This window comes from Harpegnathos saltator, unplaced genomic scaffold, assembly GCF_003227715.2.
Source record: "Harpegnathos saltator strain DR-91 unplaced genomic scaffold, Hsal_v8.6 scaffold55, whole genome shotgun sequence".
NCBI classification, from domain to species: domain Eukaryota; kingdom Metazoa; phylum Arthropoda; class Insecta; order Hymenoptera; family Formicidae; genus Harpegnathos; species Harpegnathos saltator.
Genome location: NW_020230371.1, coordinates 111,940 through 136,433, shown reverse-complemented (window position 1 = coordinate 136,433; position 24,494 = coordinate 111,940). Strand labels below are relative to the sequence as shown.

The following is a 24,494-nucleotide window of genomic DNA, read 5'->3' as shown; positions in this document are numbered from 1 at the left end:
TACGAACCAAAGAGGCCTAATGAACTCAACGGCTACATTGATGAACATTTTATTTTCGATATTTATTTCCGAAAACACTCCACATCATTAGCTAATAACCGTAAATATGATAACCATTATGAAGCTATCTCTGCAAAGCTTATCTGTTATTAATTGTTTTTTATATTCGGCCATAGACTAGTTACTACTAAAGACTGGCTGTCGACAACTCTAGAATATTTCTTCCCGTCATTGGTAGCAACGAAAAATTTCCCGGTCGGGATTGGCTGTGCTTTCTTCATCCGACTATTTGATGTATCTGATAGTAGATGCAGAGAGGAACATGAGAGCGGCCAACACGGCGTTTTTGACGACACCGACTTTCCGCACTGGGAAATGGCACCATCTGCATCCATCTTTTTGTAGATGGGAATGTGTACTGCCCTCTCCAGATCCAGATCTCACTCGCTCCACTCTCGTTATCGTAAGCATCCTAAAAGCCTCTCTCAAACAAGCAGCATCTGATCTTGAAATTTTCATAGATCCCGAAACTTGTAAAGCGCAAGTTGGAGGAACGAGAATGGTTTCCTTCGCGGTATTTCATTCCAAGATGGTACGTGCGCTGAGTACTCTCCACATGCAACATTTTTCGTAGGCACGTCTCGGGACATTTTTTAGATGGCGCCCTTTCCCAGTGCGGAAAGTCGGTGTCGCCGAAAACGCCGTGTTAGCCGCTCTCGTGTCCTCTCTGCTATTAGCTCGTCGGTGCCAAACCTAAAGCTAAACCGAGCGTTTTTTATACATTTTCCGAACTTTTAATTTACATCACAAAATATTTCAACATTTTTTATCAGTTATAAAAATATAATTTATATATTTTTTAATCAATTTTTAGAAGCCAATTATTTTTTTCAACATCGCCCATCTCTACGGGTATACTAATTCCCTCATTTGCAGCTCTTCAATGCTACCGCCCTCTTTCGTTGGTAACGACATCACGACAAAAGCTCAGGACGTTCTCACCATTGGCAGAATTCAAACGCGCTGTTTTGTGCAAATTACGCGCCATGTTTATAAGCTCAAGCACGATCCGTCTATTGATCCAAACTTTATCAGCAGACATCTTCCTGAAGCGACTCCTATTTTCTACGATGTATCGAGAAATATATTCTTTTCGAATACTAAACCGCACGAAATATGTCTTAAATAATCGCGATGTATTCACACCAAAAGAATAAAATAACATCTAAAATAACTTTGCAATAAGCACCTCCGCTCGAAAAATCTGCGCAACTGATGGTTAATACATTTTTTGAAATCTAGATGTCTCATCGAGCGATGATGGTTTCGCGAATGTGCTATAGGTACCTGGTGGTTAGTATATAAATGTGTTCTAGGACAGTTACCATCGGGTCCGATACACCTGGGTAAAACTAATGACGAATCTACATAAGTTGACGTTCCGTTGAGTTTCAACTATCCCCTAACCCTAGGTGTGACGGCGACCCTTTTGCTATACGAGCTGTAATCGTAACTTCATCACGTGAGAAATTGCTAATGCATAGAGGTGATTGATTTTGCTATTTTGTGACGTTATTCTCTTTTATCACCCCAACGTCTCGATATAGATTCTGTTTATTACAATAAAGTGAATTAATTTTAATTTTGATAGATGCGTGTTCAATTTGTCTATATCCTTTTCTCTGTAGAAAAAGAGGAGTTAATTAACGGCTGTAGGAACTGTGTGAACTTTATTCTCTCTTCAATCCGAAGTTTAAGTGGGATTGATACTTATTCATATCAGAATAATACAAGAAATATTTAATCGATGTATAGTATAATACTATTTAAGTGGGATTAGGAAGCTTCAGAAACTAATTATGTATTAACGCGTTTATTGTAACACAAATTTTAAAATCTAAAAAACATACGCGCTCTTAAGTACCGACTGACTGATAAATTTCTTATAATTTCGAGTTCCCTCGATTGACTGTCTTTTCGGGAACGGAATCACACTTTATGCAACGGTTTTGTTTCTCTCGTTTCGAATTCCGGGCCTGTGGTATGATTATCTTTCATCTGTAAGCAAATGAAATGAATTAAAAAAGAAGTATCGACGGAAAGGCTAAGCATAATACAGAAGTTGGGTTTACCTTGACATGGGCGTATAATATAATACCTATTAATGTCAGTGTTATACCAATCAACTGATTGATCGCTAACGTTTCACGAAAAAGTAACGCGCCACCCAATAGGAGCAGGCAAAATTTAGAATGACCAACCATGTTGTACCTAAATATGCTTGTTAAGGTGTATAACGTACAATCTGAAAATCTCTTCTGAATCTGAAAATTTTATATAAGGATACGTTAGAGGTGAAGTCTTCCCTATGATCCAATAGGAAGTCAAATTCACAAAAAATGCAACCACTCCAGATAATACAACCATGATCTGCAGACGAGAGAAAGGAACATAATCATACATCAATTTATGCAAATTAATAATGACAAAAAGTATTCTGATGAACATACTATATCTAGTAGTGACCAATTGTGCGCAAATGTTTGCCTAACTGGTTCCAAAATTGGAACAACAACAAAGAGCATAACAGCAGACAGTGGTGCTTGATAAAATAACAATTGCATTGGATCCATTCGAAATTCTCTCTGTTTTCTGTTCACCATCTATCAAAAAGAAAGGATCCTTATATGTGATAATGTTTCATGGAAAATATATTTAAAAATGTATACATATATAAGAGATGAGATGTACCACTTGATACAGAGATGTTACAAATACTCCCAGTGTTGCATAAACAGTTCCAATGATGTTGAATTGTATATCATAGTAGAAATTGATTATTACTCCCAATGTGATCGGTATCAATGTCAGCTTAACAGGTATACTAAATTGCTTCCTATAAAATATCATCTGCATCACTATCACACAGGGTGTCGTTAACATCTTTGCCACCTGATACGTGCCGACTGTATTATGGGCCAGACTTAAATTTGTTAGAACGACAAATCCGCAGAACGTCATGGCAATTAATATCATCTCCTTGATGTCGAGATTTTTTATACAAAAGACATTCAGCTTCTCACAAATGATCAGGCCGATGAATGTCATGATGAAGTGTATCATCGATAATGTGATGTTGGGAAAACCGGTGTTGACGTAAAGCCATTTGTTCAGCAGTACAATAGCGATAGAGAATATTATATTTAACAACAGATAAAACGTGGTGACTACTTTCTGATTCATATTCGAAATTCAATCGTATTCCTCGTTGTCGTGGTTAATTCCGATAGTAGCGACGATAAAGTTAACGATAACGTTCTTCCTTTTCTTTATCTTGTAATTTTTCTCTGATTACGAGAACATTTAATATCCTTATAGATAGGTTAGGCTTGTCGCACACGACCCGTACGTATACATGTCAAATTGCCTGCAAACCACAACAAATCCTGATGCCAGCGAGCCGAGCCGGATCATTGACGATAAAACCGTGATCGGTCCATCGTCCTCTGCCTTATTCATCTCTCTGTCTCGCGATTGCCGATTCACACGAGCTCCTCGAATGATATGCCATGTTTGTAGTATCTCAAAAAATTTAATTCACCAACATCCATTCAACATTTTGACACGAACTTGCTACGATCAGCCACGCTACTACGAGTAGCCCACGTGACTTTTTTCGATAAACGCGTACGCATGTAGTACCATAGTACGTTGACGCAATCTTCTACAAGGTGTTCCAGCTAGACGACAGGTGGTACAAGTTAAAATAAGGAAATTATCGAGCTTCGAGATCTTAACAATGACAAAGTCGAGAATGTTTGAATTCGGCCAATCATGACGTTCTAACTTGCGAGCTATCGAAAAAGTAAATCTTCTCACAGTGCTGTGATTGGCTTATTTTGAATGTTTTATACCACAGGTTATCGATATCTCGACGAGGTTGGCAAACCATGATGCTATCGAGAGTGGTTATGGACACCCGGTACTGGAATATACACACACGCACACATACCCACATGTAAGTGAGGAGCACGAGGCGAGCGCCAAAAAACTACAGAATACCTGCTTAAATTTGCAGTAGATGTAAAGTTTGTGATGTAAAGTGACGGATAAGTTGCCTTAGTGTCTCTCTGCAAAGAATTAGAAGATGGTAGAGTTTCCGTTGGGATATCGCGAGGTTGTACCGGATCAAACTCTGCCAGAAAAATGGAAAGAAATCACCCTCAATACTGGTAAGAACATAACCTTTGTATGATAGCCCGGCAAAACGAAATTTTGCTCATAATGTTGTTACAAGAACGTTTCGAAAAGTTATTCTCAGTGATATTGAAGTAACATGTCCACGGAAATAAAATGTTATACAGCATTTGTGAGTTGAAATAATTTCGATCGCATACTTGTTTAACCCTTACTTGTTACCCATCTTGAATAAATTATGTTAAATTCTAGCATATATTTAGTACATGAAATTCTTAAATTTTAAACTCAATACGCCAAATGTATGTACTATGTAAAATTAATAATTATATGTCGCGATAACATATATGATTGAAATATAGATTAGTATCATCATTGCAATCTTTATTTTATAATAGAGAATAAGTAGAATTTTCTTTTTACAGGTGGAAGCCAGAGCACATTGCAAGATATAAAAGTGCCAGAAAGAGCAGGTGGCTATTCATACAAAGACAGCTCCAAATATTTTACTCGTAACCGTTTTATCTATTGGCGTATCTGCCATGATGTACTCGAACTGGTTGAACACAGCCTGGATATTAATTTGGCAAATTGTCGAGTGAGATACAAATTTACAGACACTCCAATCTTAGATGGGATTTCCATTCATGAAACAATCAATTCTGTCATTATTTTGATTGTCACTGTCTCCAGTGTTCACAAACTTTCATTTTCTCATCCGGATAAGATTCACAGACAAGTAAGCGCATAATTTTATTATTTATTCTTTTGTATTAATCAACCTATTAATGAGCCATTTTTCTCCTCAAGGAGAACTTGCTGGGTACATACACAGACCTTAGTGTGCAGTCTATATTTAGCGAAGCTTCTGTACAAAATGCCAGAGATCCTCATACATTTCATATTATTGCCAATGCTGGGACCACAAGTAAGTCTGCGTTATATATAATAAGTACAATACTTTCAGCTGAAAACAGCTGAATTTTTGCCATATTTTCTCTTTATTGTTCAAACGCATTCATATGCACATGACTCATCCCATCGAGTATTCTTCCATTTTGCATAGATTCACCAGTTCCTCACGCGGCAGCATCGTGGCTTACATTGCCGCAAGAAGAGGCACTGTTTGCTCTCGCCTATAGTTCAGCTACTATATTACTGCTGAGGCTCGATGCGCTCACAGGTCTCGTGCACACTAGCGAATTGAAGCAAGACTCGATAGTGCCCAGGTTTTTGAGCGGCATTGCTACCGCATTCAGAGGTCGCAATACCGAAGCCTATGTGGCAATGTCCCTCGTCATACACAGTTACGGTAGCGACATGTACTTATTCGCGTTATGCCGAGAGGGCAACGTACGTATGTGGTCTTGTAATAAAACACAGTGCACAGCAGTGACAGATGCGGCAATCGAGAATCGCATTGTGTCCCAAGGTGCGCAAGGTCACGTCCTGAGAAAGGCGGTGGGCAACGATAACGAGTTATACCTCGGTACATTCTTGAAATTTGGTGCGGGGTGTGAATTCAGCATTTTGAAGCCCGTGCAAGATAATGGCATATTTAAATTCGTTAGATTATGCACGCTGTATGCGCCGGACGTGAGTATATTCTCTCGTTAATAATAAGCCTGTGTAACCATTGAGACAAACTTAATGAATCTGTTCTTTCCGAATAGCAACACTTGGTGGATTTCGCATTCACCCCCACTAGACTGTGGGCGGTGTGGAGAACGACGGACATGGACGCTGTGGCGGTGACGCACGCACAATTACCACTGAATGGTACACATGTTAATTCCGAATGGGAAACTACAATTCTGGAGCAGGCGCGCGACCGGGATTACATCGTGAGCGATCCTGGGACGGACCCGCGTCAGGCGTATATCAATTACATCTTCCATCCCGGCCAATTTTCACTGGCGGACATCACGAAGGCGCTAAGTATCTACAGAAGGTCTAATCTCATCGCAGACATGACTCTGTCGCCAGCAGTGCTGAAGGAGAGAGTGTGTATGGCGGTGGAGGCCGAGATGCAAGCGGAGGTGATGGATTACGTGATCATGGACGAAGATTATCTGGAGATTGCCAACAGATGCTGGTCCAAGTTTTACTCGTGTGTCGTCCAGTATCACGCTAACGGCACGCGTCCTGTAGGCTTATTGCTGCTACCAAGCGTCTATGGCGTCGTGCTGCTGAAGAAGTCGTCGTTCTCACTTCTGAGACCAATGGAGGCACTGGAACATCTGGTGCTCTGCAACGAGAAATCCTACACGTTCCGCTTCAAGACAACACCTGTTCTGTCGCAGGACGAGGACACTTGCCAGGATCTCATCATCCTGATGTCCGCATTAGTCATGCTGGGGGAACAATTGGCGGAAGAAATTAAAACAGAGATCGAGAGAGAACTGTATCATCTGAGAAGTCCAGATATCATAATCGACGATCTGCTGTTGAAGCTGATGCTGGAGAAACCCGACGATCCAGTGAGTATCAGCGAGAATCAGCTTCTATTATGATTGTTTCCATAGGCTCCGAAATCAACTGGCTTCTTTCTTGGCAGTTGTCGGATTTCGACTTCCAGTCGGAACTCTATCACAAACTGGGCAACGTGAAAGACATATCCGGTGCTATGGCCATGCTGTTGGAAGCGTTGACGTACGACCTCGGGCAGCCAAATAAGCTACAATTCGAGAACGATCATGACGCTTCCAAGGTCCTGCTGCACGTTAATCACCTGTTCGGCAGTCAATTGGGGATTTCCGCGGTGTCGGAGACTATTACGCAGATTGCGCTCCTGAGATTCTCCATCTGTAGGGACCTATTGATCCTGCAGCAGATTATACTGCAACGTCCCGAGATATTCGACTCGAGATCTCTGCACACCATACGATCGTCGTTGGCGCCGAGGACCGTCGTGCTTACCCAGGCTTACTACGTCGTCACGTGGATATGCGAGTCCACAGCGACGTACACTCCTTCGCAGTCGTTGCTGTAAGTCTCACATGGTCCTTCAATAATACAAAATGCACATAGACTTTGAGTAGCGCGTGGTGTTAAGAGAAGCTAAAAGAGCTAAAACGAAACTTTTCCAGAGAGTCCAGTGCTCAGCGTCTTTCGACGTTGAAGCTCACCGACTCGCGAGTTAGCGTTGGGCAGAGGCAGCATCGATCTTTGTCGCTGTTGGAGCTATTCGTTCAAAGCAGCGGTACGAAACACGCTCACATCCTAATGGCTCAAGCGAATATGGACCCGACAACTTTGATACCTTGGCACTACAGCATGCTGACGCACGTGACGCTTCTTGCGCAGCTCATGTATCCTTTGTGTGTGTGTGTCGTTTCATCGACGGTCAAGCGAGTTTTGGCAAGATTGTTAATTTTGCTTGGTAATTCCAAGCGGTTCGAGGACTTGACTGTTCCTTAAGCAACATAATTAGATGGCCAATTTCCGGCAACTTCGTGTTCCCCGAATGGCTGCTATCCAGTTGTCAGTTCCTGCTCGTTCAGGAATACGTGAGGCTCCTCAACATGTGGTGCGAGTGGAACAGCGCTTCGAGGAAGTTCATACTAGCAGTTGCCTTGTTGGAGATGGGGGAGATGCAGAAGGCGTGCGATCACTTTCTTCGTGCTTCCAACGGCATCCTGACCGATGTGTTCTTGGTGGACGCTCTGCTCGGCTCTAATGTCACAACGGGGAACAGCGCGTTGATACATTATTACCTGAAAGTAATCAAACTGTTCGAAGAGCACAACGCGTCCGACTGTATCATAGAGATCGCCGAGACAGCCATAGCGGCTGCCGACACGGACGATCCAAATTTACCGACGCTCCATTCCATAATATTCGCGCAGCACTTGAGCCTGGGCCATCACACAGAGGCTTACCACTGCTTGAACGCGAATCCAGACGCTGCGCGTCGAGTGGATTGCCTGCGGCAGCTGGTGGTCACGCTGTTCGAAAGGAAACTGTTGATAGACTTGATCTCCTTTCCATACGTGGATATGTACGAGGATCTCGAAAGGATAGTAGAGGGCAGAGCCAGAAGCGTCGATCTCATGGAGAACAATTATTATAACTTCCTGTATAGCTTCCACGTGAATAAGCAAAATATGCGAAAAGGTAACTATGTTATCGTCATCTCGCGCACCAATAACCGGTATGAATCGATATGAAACTTGATCTGATGTATGACCGCTTGCGCCATTTTTATAGCCGCATCGGTGATGTACGAGCAAGCCATGCGTTTAAGTCAAGAGTCGCATTCCGCACCGATCATATCGAGACAAGCTCAATGCTTACTGGCGTGCATTAACGCTCTGCACCATGTGAGTGAGAAATACAGATGGATCGTGAGGCCTGTAATCGATCAGAACTTTGCCGACGAATCGGGCTCGTCGAATCCGCAGAAGAAGAGAGGCATAGACGGCAAGGAGGTGTTGCACTATAAAATCAAGAAACAAGTCGAAGTCCTCGAGTTGGACGACATCAAGAAGGAGTATTACATAGTGGACGCGAGATTGAAGATATCGAAAGTCAATTCGGAAATGCATATAGTCGCGCACACTGGTAAGTGTGTCTCGTGAACGTACGTCGATTATTGCGATTGTGCAACTACGTTGCTGTGAAGAAACTACACCTTTCCCGTCATTCACATGTTTCCAGAACCACCCGAACTTATCGTTACCTTATGCAACACCGGCCTGTACACAACGGCGTTGCACTTGTGCGACGAATTCAAGATCAGCAAAACCTCTGTACTCGAAAGCCTGACGTCGCAGTGCATCATGCTAAGCCAACGCGAGGATCCGAACGCCTGGGACTGGCTGATACAGAATGACATATTCGGTGAGCATAGCTTGTGAATCTCTGATGTTTTCGTGAGAACTGCCGGAATTCGCATCGCACGCGCTTACGCTTATTTCCCATCAGAATTGCAGATAACAAGTAATTTTGACGGTGGCGTTTTTTTCGCAGATATCGGTATATCCAATACGACTATTACAAATACCGCTTGGAGGCTGTTGGAGTACTTCACGTTGAAACACGAGAAAAATGCCAACAGTGAACTGCACAAAGCCGTTGCGAGGAAGTTGCTGCAAGACGGAGCATTCCTGCCGCAATGGCTACTGATATCGTATAAGGTGAGTGAGTTAAGATCGAATTTATACGTGCAGTTTCTCTACAGTGATTGGATGTTGCAGAAACGAAATGCCTCGGAGCTTTTGCGTCTCATGTTAAATACTGGTCGACTGTTGGAAGCGAGCGATTTAGCGGTAGATTATATCAATGCAGTATTGGGCAGCGGAAAGGAACACTTTGGCCTGGAAACGCCGTTAGTAGCTACCGCGCCACCGACCTGGTTGCCATTCAACACGATAGAAGTACTTTTAAGCGAATTAGAATATTTGAAGGATAAAGATTCTATTTACACAGAGGTATAATAAATTCGCTCGCAAAATTAACATTATTTAAGGTATAATTTAAGGTACCTACACACATTATAATCTGTATTTCAGAGTTACGAGAGATTATATGCAACATTAGAGAAGTACATAGAAATGGTAAAACGCGTTTCGGACGATATGATCAGGATGAAGATGATGAGCGAGCACTCCTAGTAGTAAGTAAAAACGATATATTTATTTATCCGGTGTATATAACGGTTACAAAATTCCCGGGCATAATACGGCTTAACATGGGATTTTTTTTTTTTTTTTTTTTCCGGGCATTACAATCAACGATTGATTACCTTACTTTACGTGTGTTAAGTATAAATTGGTCCATGATTGAGTGATATCATTATTGTTACTACAATAATGATACCGAGAATCGCAGCAACGATCGCGGCCACAGTATATGGATATCGTTTGAACAATACCTACAAGTGTTGTTCAAGATTCCAAATTGTAACCAAATATTCAACTCAAATAGAAAGAAAGAATTATTTTTCATCATAATTATGACGAACGTAAAATTATTACCATTAATAAAACAACCATCCCAAGAATAAAAATAGATCCGATCGGTAGGAGATAGGATGCAGCCCAATGTCTCTGCATCTCAGGATCTGCAAGAAAGAAATACGTGATATCATTACTTTAATTTTGAATAACTTGAAATATGATGTCGTACGAATTTAAAGATGATTTTTTTGCCGAGCTGAATTTACATGTTTAATAGCATAAGAAAAACTCACTTGCTCGCCAGATTTGGCTATTATATTCATTGTAAGCTGGAGCATAGAGCCTTGTTATAATAATTTTGTCTGTTGCTATTCCAGAATTAAGCAAATTCCGTGTATCACCTCTCGACCAGCCTCCTGTGATGTACATATTTATATCGGTTTTACATTGTCATTACAGCAACTGTAATAATATCAATTTGTCATGAGATTAATTTTGATTTCTACATTACGGTTAAAGATGAAATTTCCATTATATGATAAGAGTATGTGTTTGTATGATGATTTAAAGTGCCAACAATTAATTGTAACACTCGGTACATCTTGTAAGAGTGCAGATTCTGGTAGAAATCCTTTTGAGAGTGTCTTTTTGTTGAGAATGTCAAATTGTTAATTTTCACAACTGTTTGTTACATATAATTATTTATTATTGTCTCATTTTTCTTCAAATATTTTTATATATAATAAAATTGTACATTGTTATACAAAGTGTTCCGTCATCAGACACATCAATTCTTTCTACCTTGCCTAATCTGCAGTTCAGCAAGACGTATCACATTCAATGTTCTCATTAAAGACTGTTACTAATTTCCATTTTTTTCTATGATAGTATGTAATATTAACTAATATTAATTATTCTTTTCATTTTTACATTAAGCTAAAATCAACAAACTATCAACAAAATTCTAACCATTTGTTTATCGAATGTTGAAAAAAATAATGTATAACTACTCTTTTATAAACTGATGTTTTCACTCGTGACTTTTATTTCAGGTCCTGTCATATGTGCCATTATATCAAATAATTTATTATAAAAATGTATATGTAAAGTAAAGGATATGTATAACTTTCATTATAACTTTTATTATAAACAATCATGATAAATTTTATATCGCGACATGATCATGCGTACCGGTTTAATGGAACGATTTAAATTACGAATTATCGTATAAATAATAACACGGACACTCACCCAAGAAGAGAAATGTCGCTTAAACACTATGCACGACTGTTATTACTCGAACAGTGCTCTATCGTCGGGGATACAAGACCCGTTTGCGTTAGGATGTAGCGTGAGGACTAAATTAACCAACGCCGCATGACTGAGTTGTCTTGACTCTATAACGCGCAACAATAATATTTTCCCTTATTTGCGCAAGCAAGATAAACAAAGTTAAAAGTTCAATCACTGCAGACGAGATAAACATGAATATTCTTCAGATACTTGCGACATCAAACAGATAATCTGTTCTTTCCATCTGCACTTTCTACAAGCATTTATCGGATATTGTCTCTTTTCTCTTCACTCTAACAAAATTCTTATACGTACATTTTGTGCAATTTACTTCGAATACAACAGGATATGGACAAAAGAGAACAAAAGAGAAAATGAATATCTTATTTCACTTTGCAACGCACAATATGTAAATGCAAAGTGCACTTGGGAAGAACAGACTTATCTTTGGCAAATAGTTGTAATTGTTGCCCAGACTATCTGGGCCATCTAGAAGTGAATGCGTGGTTCATTGGCATGGCGGCGTGCGAAAAAACCGGCTGATTTGTTGATGTTTTGCATATGTAGGCGTTGATACTCGTAGTTGAAATGGGCAGTATGATTAAAATATCTGCTCTCAACGAGGAGTCGAGCGAGGAAAGCGAGGAGGAGGATTTACCCACGATTACGAAGGAAGCGCAGGTGAGTACACAAGTTGTTCCTTTACTTGGTCATATAACCTCAAAACTCGTCAAATTTGTGCGAGGAGTCGTGTGCGTGTGTAACACGCAAATTTCGATGTTTCTAGCATTTAGTATCATTGCCAATAGACGTTATCTATGATATAATTTTACACCGAATCTGTATGTCCATCATTCATATGGATAATAGGTGTGTAAGTTGTCAAATTCGATGGATAATTATGTGCACAGAGATTCACGTTTGTGTCTCTTCGTATATTTAATGCTAATTGTGCTCTTGATCCATATTAATCGTTTAGTGGATTTCGGTCTATGTTATTGTATCCTGGGAATCCTACATTCAATTAAAGATAAGAACATTGTGCTGTATCTGTTACAAATATGTTTTAAAATTTGTATGAGTTATATCATAATACAACATTGTAGAAACGTTCTTGTTATCTGTGTTCTATACAATTTCAGGAACAAATAGCATTGACAGAATATAATAAAGCCTTAGAATTGCTGAAAGAAGATAAGAGAGAGGAGGCACTAGTTATTTTTAAGGATCTTTTGGAGACTGAATTATTGGATGAGGTAGAGAAGCCGGAAGTACCAGATGGCAGATCAAGGCCAATGTTGTCCTTGAAATATTCCTGCTTTAAGAACATTGGTGCTATTCAAGCAGCTGGTGAGAATTATGTAGAAGCTGTGGAGAACTACTGGGAGGCTGCAAACTTGGATGATTCTGACGTGACGCTGTGGTACAGGATTGGCACATTAGCCATGAAAATTTCTAATTTAGAATTAGCTTGCTCGTCTTTCAAGCAAGGTCTAAAGTGTAATTCAAGTCACTGGCCATGCCTGGACAATTTAATAACTGCCTTATATGCTGTTCCTGATTACATGAACTGTCTATTATATATTTCTACAGCGTTGGAGAGAGATCCTAATTACGTAAAGGGTCTAGCTTTCCGTGACAAAATATTTAAGGACATTCCATGTATGGAGGAATGTTACAAATTATATAATAGTGATTGGCAATTAGATCCACCTTTATACATTGAATATGATCATATATTGGGTGATAAATTATTAGCTGAGGCAAAGGAGGTTTCTGAAAAGTGGGCAGAATTTTGTAAAGCTGAGTTCACACCAAAACCATTACCAGAATTGACTTTAAGAATGCCTCTAATAAGCTATACGTGGCTAGCTCTTGGGGAAAGCTTGTTAGACATGCATAGGTATATCACTGAAAACAATTTAAACTTTGTTAGCCGAATTACATTATTGGTTCAAAAACCTGATGAGAAGAATGCAGTAACAAGTAATGAGTGTGAAGTCGAAGAAAATAATGTAATGGAGGTAGATCAGGAGAATTTCAATGATCCAGTTCCAAACCGAGATAATGACATTGACAAATCTGTTAAGATAGAAACGGAAGATTGTACTTACGAAATGTCCGATGACAATCAAGCCTTCAATACAACTTCAGATACTGCGATGGAAGTTGAAACCGAAGACGACAAAAAATCCTGTTCAACCGATGTGCAAATAATCGAAGATGAGGATCCGTTGAGAATGTCTGACACGGACGGTTTGCAATTTGAGGAACAGAGTCAAACAAAAAACATAGATTCGGAAGAACAGATGCAATACGAAGTAGACGCTAATGCCGACAAGTTAGAAAGCGACAAAGTTACAGATGACGTTTACAGTACGGATAACGGAGTGCCTAACGAAAAATCCAGCGACAAAGAAAGCGACAAATCGAGTGATAAAGCTTCTGAGAAAGGTACCGAGAAAACAAACGACGCGGCGAATAAAGCGGACGAAAAAGCTCATTCTGAAAAGATTGATGGAAAGGAAGAGGGGCAAAAAGTAAAGAAAAGGCGGAGAAGCGCATTATGCTTCTTGCAACAGTGGGCTTGGAGCTGTAGCAGCATGAGACGATCCGCGAGAGTCAGAGGTTCAAACAGGAGGGAAGCAGAGAGAGATGACGTTCAGTTGGAAGAAACACTTAGAAGGCTGTTTCCTAATACTTTATTGTATGTGCATGTTATATTGGACACTTTTGAAAAATTCATTGATTCGAGAAATCATATATTTAAATACATATAGAATTATAATTTTTTTTTTTTTTATAATAGGCCAGATACAGTAAGGTTGACTAAAGATGATGTTACAAAAAATGTTGATGATTCTATGGACACTATGGATATGTACCAGTTATTCGCAAATCAAGAGAATAATGGTAACCATGTGGAAGCTCTCAAAAGCTCGGAGAGCTCTAAATCACCGAGCCCTGACATGAGGTACTTGTTTATAATTTAATCTTTATTCAACGTAATAAGGAACGGTATGTTATTCAGCTTTCTCTGTCAACAGCAGTCAACAGCAGAAGTACTTCGAGACAGAAACAGAAATTGGTGATGTAGACGCATTTATAAATCAGCACAGCAACAAGAGTAATTTAATGATAATTATCGCCAAGTACGCGGAGTTTCTGTGCACCAAATGGAACCAGGAATGGCCAAAAGGAATGTCAGAAATTTACCTGCAGGCATATGCTTTCATGAGGTAGATATTGACGTAAGAATTATTTAGCATTGTATATATAAAGAAAAAAATATTTTTCTACAATTTTTTCCAGACAACATATTCCACACTTGTCACCGTTCGATGAAAATGTCGACGACAAAATACTAAAGTTGGATACCGAAATGACATTGTTGTTTGGTGAGCTTCATACAGACAGATGGTTAGATAACAAACCAGATACTCTGTCAGGCTCAACGTAAGTTTAACAATCCGATCGTGTTCATATGTTTTATGTTGTTAATGAGAAACTTCTTTTATCATGAAATTGTTGTCACAGATTGGATAAACTTGGTACTGGGCTGCCAGCAGAGGAATTAGGACATATAATATTTACAAGTGTTAAACAGGATCTCTTAAGTGATGAAAATTTATATATTTTACTGAGGATTTTGTGGCTCAAAGCTAATATCTTCTTATGCCAAGGTGATGTGGATGTTGTCATAGAAACATTAGAATTGGTAAGTAATTTTTTTTAACTTAATATCAGAGAAATGATCTAAGAAACCATTATAAATTATAGATATGTGTGTTGTTTCCAGTTGTTAAGTCGTCTGCAAGCAATTGAAAGTAAAAAACCAAATGCTTGTATCACTCTTTCAAACTGTAAAAATAACTCTCAAATTAGTGTGAAACTTGTGAAGAAGAAACTTACGTCGATTCAAAGGTATTTTCAAATTTAATACATTAATATGTATTATGTTAAAATAGATGATATAATAACATTATTCCTTTAATTGTGTGTGCAGGAGTCAAAAGTTGGGCGAGATCCAGCGTCTATACGACGAGAAGAAATATGCAGAACTCTCTTATATACTGCAGGACACTTTTAAATTTGCTAAACAGAGACACAAATTGTTGATAACGAATGAAAACATTGTCGATAGAGTTCGACAACTAACTATGTTACTCGATAGTTTGTGGCAGCTTCAACATTACGAGGTAACGCGGTATTAATTTGATAGAAATATATACGCGTACGGAGAAAATGTTGAAATTATTGAGCGATAACGAATACTTTTACAGGAATGCTACGTTTGGGCGGAAGCTTGTCTCAATGAGTCGTGGCAGAACTATTTAAACTCTTCCGACGATGCTGAACAGAAGAAGTGGACGAGTTCTGTTCTGACGGCGCTCGAAAAATTAGAAGCCTGTACAATCGAAGTTAGTGTTTTTACCGGTAAGATCATGCTTCAGCATTTAGTACAACAATCCGCAATAATATCATTACACCGCTCGCACTTGATTCGTCATAATTGCAGTAAAATATCTGCCGGAGCCTCGTTTGTCGAGGTTGGTTCAAAATCTAGTCCATATCGTTTGTCATCAATTAGATGTACCGGAGAATGCCGTAGAGATGCCACTCGAAACGGTGTTACCTTGGATTCTATTACATTACATTTTGCAATAGTAAGTTTATTGAGAAATAACTTCTATTAATCCAATAGACGAGAGCGATTATTATTATTATTATTATTATTATTATTATTATTATTATTATTAGTATTATATAACCTGAATCTTTTAACCTAACAGCGAAGAAGATAAGGAGAGAGCAAAGGCTGAATCCCCTTATAAGAATAAGATGCACGGTTCTCATCATTCCGAGTCGGATGACGAGGACGAGGGCATCCCACCGTCCATAATGATTCTGTTCACTGCCCATGAATTTATCGGTAGACACTCGTGGTGTTGCTTCAACGAGGCGAAATTACTCTTCTTTACCATGAATCTCGTTATACCGCAACTCGAGACCCCGCAGTACGCCTCCATCAAGAACAGACTCACCAAGTATCTCGAACAGATATTCTTCTGTCTGTATGGCCATCCCAATAGGGTGAATAAGACACGACCCAAGTATCTTCAGGATCACGTGGTGCCACAGATGGAATTAACCTGGGATGGGGCACAATTGTTGTTTGATTTTTACAAGCCAAAACAGCTGCCCAACTTCCAGTCCGCTAAAATTCTCTCTATCAGCATGGATACGGAGATACTGTTCAAGAGAATAATCAGGCTAGTTCCGCAGGAAAGCGACCCAAATCAAATAGTAGAAGACATGACGGCCTACATAATCGGCGCCAAGGAGAAGATGCCGAGCGTGATGAAATCGTTGCCGCACGCGATATCTACCATTTACTACTTGTTGGGCGACTTCTACTTCAAGAACAACAAGTGGGAACATGCCTGCCGTTACTATCTTCTGGATCTCTGTTTGTACCCAAGGGGCTTAAATTCGTGGGCAGGTTTGGCTATGGCGACAGGCAGCATAATCGAGAATTGGCTGAATAATTACAGACCCATGTGAGTACATCGTCGTCTCAGCTTCGTCTTTCGATATCCGTACCTGTTACAGTAATGACGTTAAATGACGATTTCTGCATCGACAGAGGGAAGGACAAATTTCTCAATAAAGCGAAAATGGCACAGTCGAGTTATCAGCATGCTATCGAGCTGGCGCCCGGCCATTCTGTGATCTGGACGGAATATGGCAACTTCGTTTACATGGTTCACTCGTTCTGCTCGCGGCTGCTCAAACAGGAGACCGACACGTTGAGTATGGAGAGGTTTGAAATTTTAGAGACCAGAAAAGAGGAGATGCTGGAGATCGCGGATCAGTGTTTTGAGTCCGCCAATCGAATATGTCAGACTATCGAGGAGCCGTCTATGCATCACGACGAGAGATGGCTTTATCAGTACATGCTTGGTAAAGTCGCGGAGAAGAAGAACGAGGATCCTCCCATATTTTTGGAACATTACGCAAAGGTTCTTTTTTTTTTTTATTTTGTCTATTATGTTCTGTATTTATCCGTATATTTCTAACGCCAATTAAACACATCATTGTCTGGTTCTAGGCTAGTGAGTTATTACACGAGAATAATGCCCAATATCCACGTAGAATAAGTCATAAGAGTCCACAGAATCTAGCTATAGAAGCGCTAGAAGTTCATTATCGCATCCACGCGAGTATACTAAAGTATTTAGAGCAGCACGAGGGAAAGCCGCTGAAGAAATCGTTGGGTCGGCTGTTTCATTGGCATCTCAAGAATTGCTCCGAAGGTTCCTTCATGAAGTATCAGTCTAAACTCAACGAGAAGAAAAAGGACGAGTGCTCCGATGCCGAGAAAACTACTTCGAAGGAATCTGACGGCGCGATAGATATTGATAGAAACGTGGCAGCGATATGCCAACGCTCAAGTAGCATTGAGGAAATAGAAATCATAGATAGATCAAATAAAATCTCCGATGTTAAGTATATAGAGTCAGGGAAACCTGAAGGTCGTAAAAGGTATCCCGACGAACAGTCGCACGACAATACGAAGAGGGTAAAATTAGGTAGCATCTCGCACTTGCAACTCATGCAAGATGTAGTAGCATTGATAGATGATTTAATTACAAAAGTTTGCGACATGGCGTCGCAAAAGGAGAAAACGAATGACGACGTGATGATCTTGTCTAGTGACGAAAGTAATGAGTCGAAATTGCAGAGGAAGAAGCTGGAGAATAAAAACATGGATAAAACGAAATTGCAGGCAAAGGCGGAGGAGAACAAAAAAAGTTCACCGAATATACCGACGGTTGAATCCGGCGATCGGAAAGCCGAGAATGTACAGGACATTATGGATGCTCTTATGAAGCAGGCGATGGAAGTCAGTCAAGAAACTCAACAGTCTTCGTTAGACGACGAGGACACCAGAAAGTTCGACGGCAAGTGGCTGCAGAACGAAGACTTGCAACCGAATGTGCGTTTAGGTTCTTTTCTCTTTTTATTTCTCTTGCATTCGAGCAATGTAAATTTTATGTTATAATCGAGTCGATCTGAGGGTTAATTATTTGCATTTGCAAACAGGAGAAAGATGGTAGAGACAAGGGAGATAAGAGAAAAGCGCAAGCCGGCACAAACGAGGAGATCACTCTAAGCAGAAGAGGCTCTCAGGAAAGCACCACGACTACACAAACCACAACCACGACTACAGAGACGAATAATTCCAGTTCCAGTAGCAGCGAGGAATCCAGCAGTAGCGACGACAGCTCCGACAGTGACAGTTCCAGCGACAGTGACAGCGAGTCTGCTGACAGCGACGTGGAAAAAAAGAAAAAGGATTTAAACGTTAGAGAAAACGGTAAGCTATGTGATTATATTTATTTGCTATTTGTATTTATTTAAATATTACAGCAAAAAGCTACCAGATATTTCACGAATCATTACATGGGGAAATGATTATTTTGCACTTTATTTCACTTGTATTTCATATTTCAGAGGAACAAATGCCGGAAGAAGAAGTAACAACTTTAATCGCGTATTGTCTGGCTGGTTTGGAGCAGTGTATATTAAGATTCACAGAGCATCACAAGTCTTTCTATAGACTGGCGCACTTTTTCTTTAATAACAGAAAGTCAAAGAATATCGCGAAATGCAAGGATCTTTTATTGGGAACATACTCCTGTCAGTTCTATCCCGGACAAACTTTCCAAGGACTTTTCGCTGATAGGAGAAGTACCAATTTCTTCAATGTAAGTATTATTTTGCGATTATATCCCCATAATACTTTATACGTATATCGATAATTAAGCAATGTTAAGAATTAGAGATACAATACGACAGCAAAAGATCGCACCATGATTTGAGTCTGTCATTAAGAAAGACATTCCAGGATAAGGTTTTTAAATGCAGCTACGTCGAATTCCTGAATAACGCACGCATTGTGTATCGTATTGTTGGGATCTACCACAACTGCGCCGCGCATATCTTCAATGAGTACCGGTACTAAATTGGTCTCAAACGATTTCATGGCTATTTCTGGTTTTAGCGCAATTGCCATGGCCATGCCGTCCGCTGGTCGCCAAAACTCTGACACCTCTAAAGCTTTTCTCTCAGCTAGTTGTAAAAAGTTTGCGAACGAAGAATTTAACTTATTAAAGAGGTCCCGGTATTCTTCCTGTCGAAAACCGAGATATTCTGATATTGTGTTACTTAATGATCTAAATAATAATATGTATGTATTTATATGGTTATATTACCTTCGTAATAGCATAGGAATCTACTATATCTATTGGAACTACTGTATGAACTTTATCGGTGTTATTTAACGTTATCCAATTACTTTCCGGATCTTGTTTAAAGTTAAATTCAATCCGAGGGATTCCATTGCTATCCGACATATTAACGCTCGATCCCATTATGACAAGTTGCTCCGTGTAGTTTAGGAAATTAGGTTCTAGCATATTTGCTACAGCAATATTTGTCACGGGTCCAAGAGCGACTATAGTTATTTCACCTGAAATAAAACAAATTGAATATTTTTAGAATTGTGTACGTAAAGTAAGTGGGTAAAATATACAAGTCTGCAAAGGTCTTTGAAATATGAATGATTACCCGGATATTTCTTCACAAGATCTACAAGTAACACAGAAGCATGTTTGCTTTCATCCACCTTAGCAGTTATTCGTTGAGTGAAATTAAAGTCTCCAAACCCGTCTTCGCCGAAGTAATCGTCAAATTTATATGTATTTATCATTGGTTTTACGGATCCTTTGTATACAGGTATCTAGCAGTTAAAAAACGTTAAAGCGTTAAGCGGTTAAAAACAGATTGCTCACAAGGATATTTCAAGGAAGTTTAACAAACATTTGCAAATTATTGACATTTTTAGATGTACATTTTTAGATGTGCATTCCGATATTCATTGCCGGTACTGAAGATATGTAGTTTGTGTCATGAATACTACAGATTTTCAATGTTGACAGTGAATATCGGAACGCAGTCATTAAAAGAACGTTTGAGATAATTAGTATACTTACGTCGTTTCTATTGGCAATGGTTAAAACTTTCAATACGTTTTGTGTCACATTATTCAAGTAGGCGTTACCATATGTGCAAGTTATAGCTAATATTTCAATATCGTTTGTCTTGACCTCATACATAAGAGCTAACAGCAGTGCTAAAGCATCGTCGCCGCCAGCATCTGTGTCTATTATCATCTTCCTCACTTTCTTCGATCTGACTTGATAATTACTGCCGATTTGATTATCGCAATATTATTTAGACACAAGATAACCAACGAATAATTACAACATATTGTAGGGTAAACAAGCAATATGTGATTATTACCTTGCAGAAATATGCAGGCACAGCAGTATCGCGATCATCAATACAGCTATACCATATTTCATGGCCATGTTCATGAGCTGATAAATTTACCTATATTTAGAAGATGTACAAGATTAATACGTTGCGAGACATATGATCGCAATGATTTCTTCTATTTTCGTATGTCGTAAACGTTACATAAATACAATGTTATTATATAAACATTTGTTACAAACATCGTGTGATATTTCCAGGGAGTATGGCATATACCAATTAACGAGATCGACCGGCCTGGAAGTTTTGCCTCACACATGTCCAAATGCGTGACATTGCTTATGCAAGTACTAAAGGAAACCAACGACAGTCGAATGTTGATGCAGTTGTGTATACAGCTCGGGAAAATACCGGACTCGGACAAGTAAGAGCACTCGGACAATTAAATTCAACGAACAACATGAATTTGATTCGAATTTTCTAAGAAGTTAAAAGCGGTGGGATAATCGTTCCCATTTTCCCAGGAAATACTTACGTGACTCCGAAAGAGAGCAACTATCGCGTCAAGCTTTGACGCTCTGCCAGCAATCGCTTAGAAGTAGAGTTCAGGCAATGGGCTCGACAAGCACTATTGATAGTGTTCACCTTATTAGAACTGATGCTAGAACACAAGTGTTGCTTGACGTGTACGAAACATATCAGCTGGTGCAGAAAAATTTTCAGGGTAAAGAGTCAACTATACAGGCATTCGCAACGTTATTAACGGACACATACAAAATGTACATAGGAAACAAAGTAAGCACATAATTAATTGTACTCATTAGTAGGCTCAATTTATCATAGCAACCAATAGCATTAGCATCATTTGTACGATTATCGGCTTCTATTTCTGTAGTGTTTCTTATCAACTTAGACTTTGGAAAGCTGTGTTTAGTAGTAGCCATAAAAAATGCTCGTTGACTCACCATAACGAGTAAACATTATCTATTTATAAATGACTAAAATTTTATTTTACAAACTAAGGTTTTGTTTCATTAACGTTGTTAATAATGAAACGTCGTTACAGTATTTATAGAACATTATTAACATTATTAGCAAGTAAAATTTGCATCGAGGCCGTGTACTAAGAAACGTGTTGAATCACGATATAACGATCGCGATCATTTTAGATAATAATCTCTTCCTCGTGGCGTTTTAGAACTTGGAAGGTAATACCTTGGAGATCGCCATCAAATGTTGCCAGCGTCAGATACAAGCGAACAAAATTGCGTCGATTAACAATAGCAGCACCATTCATGTACAGCCTCAAGCTGTTACCACAGTCTCGGTAAATAAACACACCTGTGTTGCTTTATATTTTTATATCACATTGGTTCACGTTATCTAATCCAAGAAAATTATTCGCACCGCACCACGCAGGCGCCGCCACCACAAGTGCAAACCAATTCCACGTCACCGCAATCTTCGCAAAATTCTCGCAAACCGCACCGAAACTTGGCGAACATCAGTCGGCCCAGAGGACGGCCACCTAACGTCAACAAGTATTTGCAGCCTATACAACAGGGTAGCAACGTGATGAGTCAATTCGGTTCCAAAAGCAACTACGCGAGTTACTTAGGCGCGTCCGGGCCGAATCGTTCCATGATAAATCCTTACTACATGAGTCCGCTGGTCGACCCGACCGTAATATCGGCCTTGTTGGCCAGCAATATAATGGACCCTTTGTCAGCGATGAGCTATTTAAACCAAGTGGGAAGTTACCAAGACATCCTCAGACAATACCAGAACAATTTATCATCGCTGACTAATCTTGCCGGTGGCTTGAGTAATCCCTGTACCACTATGACCGGCATCAGCAATGCCTCCACGATGAGTACGAGCAGCTCCAGTATTAATACTTCCAGTATTACTACTAACATCAGCAATCTAAGCAATCTGAATAACATGACGGTGCAGCAGTTACTGAGCTTGAGTAATTCCACGACACCTATCTCGCGACCGGCACCCATGTACCATCAAACAACGGCCAAGACCAGCACGACCACGTCGATGACGAAGGACAGGCCCAGCATATCCATCACGCCTGTAAGCACGTCGCTCAGCCAGCAGACACACAAGACTAAGTCCAGCAGCAAGCAACCGAGCGTACAGAGCGACCCTTTACCCGTTCACATACCTAAGTCATTGCAGATATCGCCAACGAAGCCGGTGTTACACTCGCCCAACACGGCGCAGGTGTCGCTGCTCAAACCATCCGTCATTCAGCAGGTGAAGACCAGCCCGCCGAAGCAAGTGAGCGCTCCGCAGATTCGTGTCTCCAAGTCGCTCATCGAACCGCAACCCGCACACAATCCCTCGTTGTCGCACTCACCTCTGAAGAGCACTGGCGGTGGCGGCGGCGGTGTGACGAATCCGGCAGCAGTGCCGCAAGTCGCTCACACTTCCGGCGCCATGGGCGCGCCCGTGGTCATGAAGAGCCAAAATCTACCTATAAATTTGCCCGCGTCACGTAGCGGCACGTCGTTGCAACACAAACTACTGTCGAAGAAGAACTCCCAGCGACAGTATCCGCAAACGAACGTGCATAATCTAATGAGGAAAACGAAAGCGGCCAGCAAAGCGATGCCTGTGCTGTCTGCTAATTTTCCAAATCTATTGAACGCGATGCCGCCGGCGAGTTCTGCGATGTCGCAACCGCCTTTTATACCACCGGAATTAAGCGGCATCTCCGTTAGTACCGTGACGCAACCACCTGCTATAAAGGCCGCCAAGTATCATAGTTACAAAAAGTCGAATGTCAAGTCGAAAGTGACGGCGGCAACAACGTCAGCGACAGCGCCAACGGCAACAGTAGATGTGCCGAGCTCATTGCCGACTTCCTTCTCTCAGGGAGGCTCGGTCGAGGCGTTCTCGATGTTGTCGCAGTTACAACAGCACTCGCACTTAGAGATAATACCGCAACAAAAGGCACCTTTGAAGTCGGGCATAGATTACTCGAAGAGTCTCTCATCTGCGGTGTCCGTGGTGCCGCAGAAGGTCCTGTCAGACACATTGAGGTCCTCAACAGCTGCCGAGTGTATGCCCATGTACGATATCCCGAGGGGAAAACCGCCTACCAACATTTCAGCTAAAAAGACGGACAAACTCGCCAACGATAGTGTCGAAATTATAACGTTGGACGATTAATTGATCGATTCGCGTTCTAACGTGGGTGTGGCAACCGCAAATTATGCCACGCTCGTGTAACATTTTCAACGCTCCTTTCGTATGAAGACGTATACACTTTTTTTGAAGAAAAAAAAAAGAGAATGGCGAAACCGGTTTGATGACATTGTATCGCTAATTAGTTCCTCGCATCAAGATGACAAATCGAATTGTCACACACACACACACACACACACACACGCACACACGCACACACGCACGCGCGCGCGTCAACGCGTATATACTTAACGCATGAGTCGCGTACATATTTTGTATAAAGTCCCGGCATCCCCAATTGTCGAATCGAAATAGAAACTGGTTGCGTACGTCCACAGTATTCCAGCGCAACGAGTAGGTGTGACTAATTAATCCAATCGTCTTATGTTTTTGTTTAATACTAAGAAAGTAAATTATTGTGTGGTGCGCGAAAATATCTTATTTTCTTGTAAATATAAATTTTCTATACTTCTATACTGTATAAAAATTCTTTCGATTGGAATATAAAATGAACGCTTTTGATTTTGTTCGGATACGTTTATCAATTTCTTTTCAATGGAG

The 24,494-nt window shown here is 40.3% G+C and overlaps 5 protein-coding genes and 1 long non-coding RNA gene across 9 annotated transcripts; 3 read left to right on the top strand and 3 right to left on the bottom strand.

Annotated features, from left to right (window-relative positions):
• The first annotated feature begins 417 nt into the window (after window positions 1–417).
• Window positions 418–1,196, top strand: LOC109504659 (uncharacterized). Its single transcript, XR_002163144.2, has 3 exons — window positions 418–463; window positions 522–592; window positions 937–1,196. It is a non-coding gene; the product is annotated as an uncharacterized LOC109504659 (long non-coding RNA).
• A 661-nt stretch (window positions 1,197–1,857) lies between these two features.
• On the bottom strand, window positions 1,858–3,693 carry LOC105191755 (solute carrier family 35 member E3). Its single transcript, XM_011155397.3, has 5 exons — window positions 2,752–3,693; window positions 2,511–2,663; window positions 2,348–2,430; window positions 2,133–2,271; window positions 1,858–2,058 (listed from the first exon to the last, which is right to left on the bottom strand). Exons 1-5 carry the CDS (start codon window positions 3,241–3,243, stop codon window positions 1,990–1,992), a joined length of 936 nt encoding a protein of 311 aa, XP_011153699.1. The 5' UTR covers window positions 3,244–3,693; the 3' UTR covers window positions 1,858–1,989.
• A 329-nt stretch (window positions 3,694–4,022) lies between these two features.
• Window positions 4,023–11,071, top strand: Nup160 (nuclear pore complex protein Nup160). The gene is made up of 14 exons (XM_011155399.2): window positions 4,023–4,232; window positions 4,623–4,936; window positions 5,008–5,125; window positions 5,264–5,793; window positions 5,871–6,677; window positions 6,755–7,185; window positions 7,287–7,508; window positions 7,631–8,313; window positions 8,407–8,760; window positions 8,857–9,039; window positions 9,169–9,335; window positions 9,396–9,629; window positions 9,711–9,814; window positions 10,475–11,071. The coding sequence occupies exons 1-13, from the start codon at window positions 4,148–4,150 to the stop codon at window positions 9,810–9,812; spliced, it is 4,230 nt and encodes a 1,409-aa protein (XP_011153701.1). The 5' UTR covers window positions 4,023–4,147; the 3' UTR covers window positions 9,813–9,814; window positions 10,475–11,071.
• Window positions 9,816–11,562, bottom strand: LOC105191756 (uncharacterized). The gene is made up of 4 exons (XM_019845358.2): window positions 11,349–11,562; window positions 10,391–10,559; window positions 10,176–10,261; window positions 9,816–10,072 (listed from the first exon to the last, which is right to left on the bottom strand). Exons 2-4 carry the CDS (start codon window positions 10,524–10,526, stop codon window positions 9,959–9,961), a joined length of 336 nt encoding a protein of 111 aa, XP_019700917.1. The 5' UTR covers window positions 10,527–10,559; window positions 11,349–11,562; the 3' UTR covers window positions 9,816–9,958.
• A 263-nt stretch (window positions 11,563–11,825) lies between these two features.
• On the top strand, window positions 11,826–24,025 carry LOC105191761 (calcineurin-binding protein cabin-1). 3 transcript variants are annotated; one of them, XM_019845355.2, is made up of 19 exons: window positions 11,826–12,071; window positions 12,533–14,097; window positions 14,200–14,364; window positions 14,441–14,629; window positions 14,703–14,846; window positions 14,928–15,108; window positions 15,190–15,314; window positions 15,397–15,589; window positions 15,674–15,827; window positions 15,910–16,057; window positions 16,184–16,951; window positions 17,038–17,413; window positions 17,503–18,390; window positions 18,498–18,771; window positions 18,909–19,162; window positions 20,993–21,156; window positions 21,257–21,527; window positions 21,931–22,059; window positions 22,152–24,025. In XM_019845355.2, the coding sequence occupies exons 1-19, from the start codon at window positions 11,979–11,981 to the stop codon at window positions 23,916–23,918; spliced, it is 7,848 nt and encodes a 2,615-aa protein (XP_019700914.1). In that variant the 5' UTR covers window positions 11,826–11,978; the 3' UTR covers window positions 23,919–24,025. The 3 variants fall into 3 exon arrangements, with proteins under 3 accessions (XP_019700914.1, XP_011153708.1, XP_025159257.1); XM_011155406.3 differs by having other exon boundaries at window positions 14,438–14,629; XM_025303472.1 differs by lacking the exon at window positions 11,826–12,071 and adding an exon at window positions 12,143–12,260 and having other exon boundaries at window positions 14,438–14,629.
• On the bottom strand, window positions 18,968–23,081 carry LOC105191760 (probable uridine nucleosidase 2). Of its 2 annotated transcripts, XM_025303473.1 has the most exons (7): window positions 22,909–22,973; window positions 21,268–21,393; window positions 20,760–20,849; window positions 20,450–20,663; window positions 20,025–20,196; window positions 19,670–19,926; window positions 18,968–19,587 (listed from the first exon to the last, which is right to left on the bottom strand). In XM_025303473.1, exons 3-7 carry the CDS (start codon window positions 20,831–20,833, stop codon window positions 19,285–19,287), a joined length of 1,020 nt encoding a protein of 339 aa, XP_025159258.1. In that variant the 5' UTR covers window positions 20,834–20,849; window positions 21,268–21,393; window positions 22,909–22,973; the 3' UTR covers window positions 18,968–19,284. The 2 variants fall into 2 exon arrangements, with proteins under 2 accessions (XP_025159258.1, XP_011153705.1); XM_011155403.3 differs by lacking the exon at window positions 21,268–21,393 and having other exon boundaries at window positions 22,909–23,081.
• Window positions 24,026–24,494: the final 469 nt, after the last annotated feature.

Bases quoted from the DNA above. Each gene is read 5' to 3' on its own strand.
- LOC105191755 (XM_011155397.3), bottom strand. From the start codon at position 3,243: ATGAATCAGAAAGTAGTCACCACGTTTTATCTGTTGTTAAATATAATA. The intron at 2,664-2,751 runs GTACATCTCATC...TCTTTTTGATAG, and splicing joins TAACATCTCTGTATCAAGTG to ATGGTGAACAGAAAACAGAG. The intron at 2,272-2,347 runs GTATCCTTATAT...AAGCATATTTAG, and splicing joins GGGAAGACTTCACCTCTAAC to GTACAACATGGTTGGTCATT.
- Nup160 (XM_011155399.2), top strand. From the start codon at position 4,148: ATGGTAGAGTTTCCGTTGGGATATCGCGAGGTTGTACCGGATCAAACT. The intron at 7,186-7,286 runs GTAAGTCTCACA...AAACTTTTCCAG, and splicing joins ACTCCTTCGCAGTCGTTGCT to AGAGTCCAGTGCTCAGCGTC. The intron at 8,761-8,856 runs GTAAGTGTGTCT...ACATGTTTCCAG, and splicing joins GCATATAGTCGCGCACACTG to AACCACCCGAACTTATCGTT.
- LOC105191756 (XM_019845358.2), bottom strand. From the start codon at position 10,526: ATGTACATCACAGGAGGCTGGTCGAGAGGTGATACACGGAATTTGCTT. The intron at 10,262-10,390 runs GTGAGTTTTTCT...TCTTTCTTGCAG, and splicing joins TAGCCAAATCTGGCGAGCAA to ATCCTGAGATGCAGAGACAT. The intron at 10,073-10,175 runs GTAATAATTTTA...CAACACTTGTAG, and splicing joins GGATGGTTGTTTTATTAATG to GTATTGTTCAAACGATATCC.
- LOC105191761 (XM_011155406.3), top strand. From the start codon at position 11,979: ATGGGCAGTATGATTAAAATATCTGCTCTCAACGAGGAGTCGAGCGAG. The intron at 12,072-12,532 runs GTGAGTACACAA...ATACAATTTCAG, and splicing joins CGATTACGAAGGAAGCGCAG to GAACAAATAGCATTGACAGA. The intron at 15,315-15,396 runs GTATTTTCAAAT...TTGTGTGTGCAG, and splicing joins AAACTTACGTCGATTCAAAG to GAGTCAAAAGTTGGGCGAGA.
- LOC105191760 (XM_011155403.3), bottom strand. From the start codon at position 20,833: ATGAACATGGCCATGAAATATGGTATAGCTGTATTGATGATCGCGATA. The intron at 20,664-20,759 runs GTAATAATCACA...TCAAATCGGCAG, and splicing joins TGCCTGCATATTTCTGCAAG to TAATTATCAAGTCAGATCGA. The intron at 20,197-20,449 runs GTAAGTATACTA...TTTAACTGCTAG, and splicing joins CCATTGCCAATAGAAACGAC to ATACCTGTATACAAAGGATC.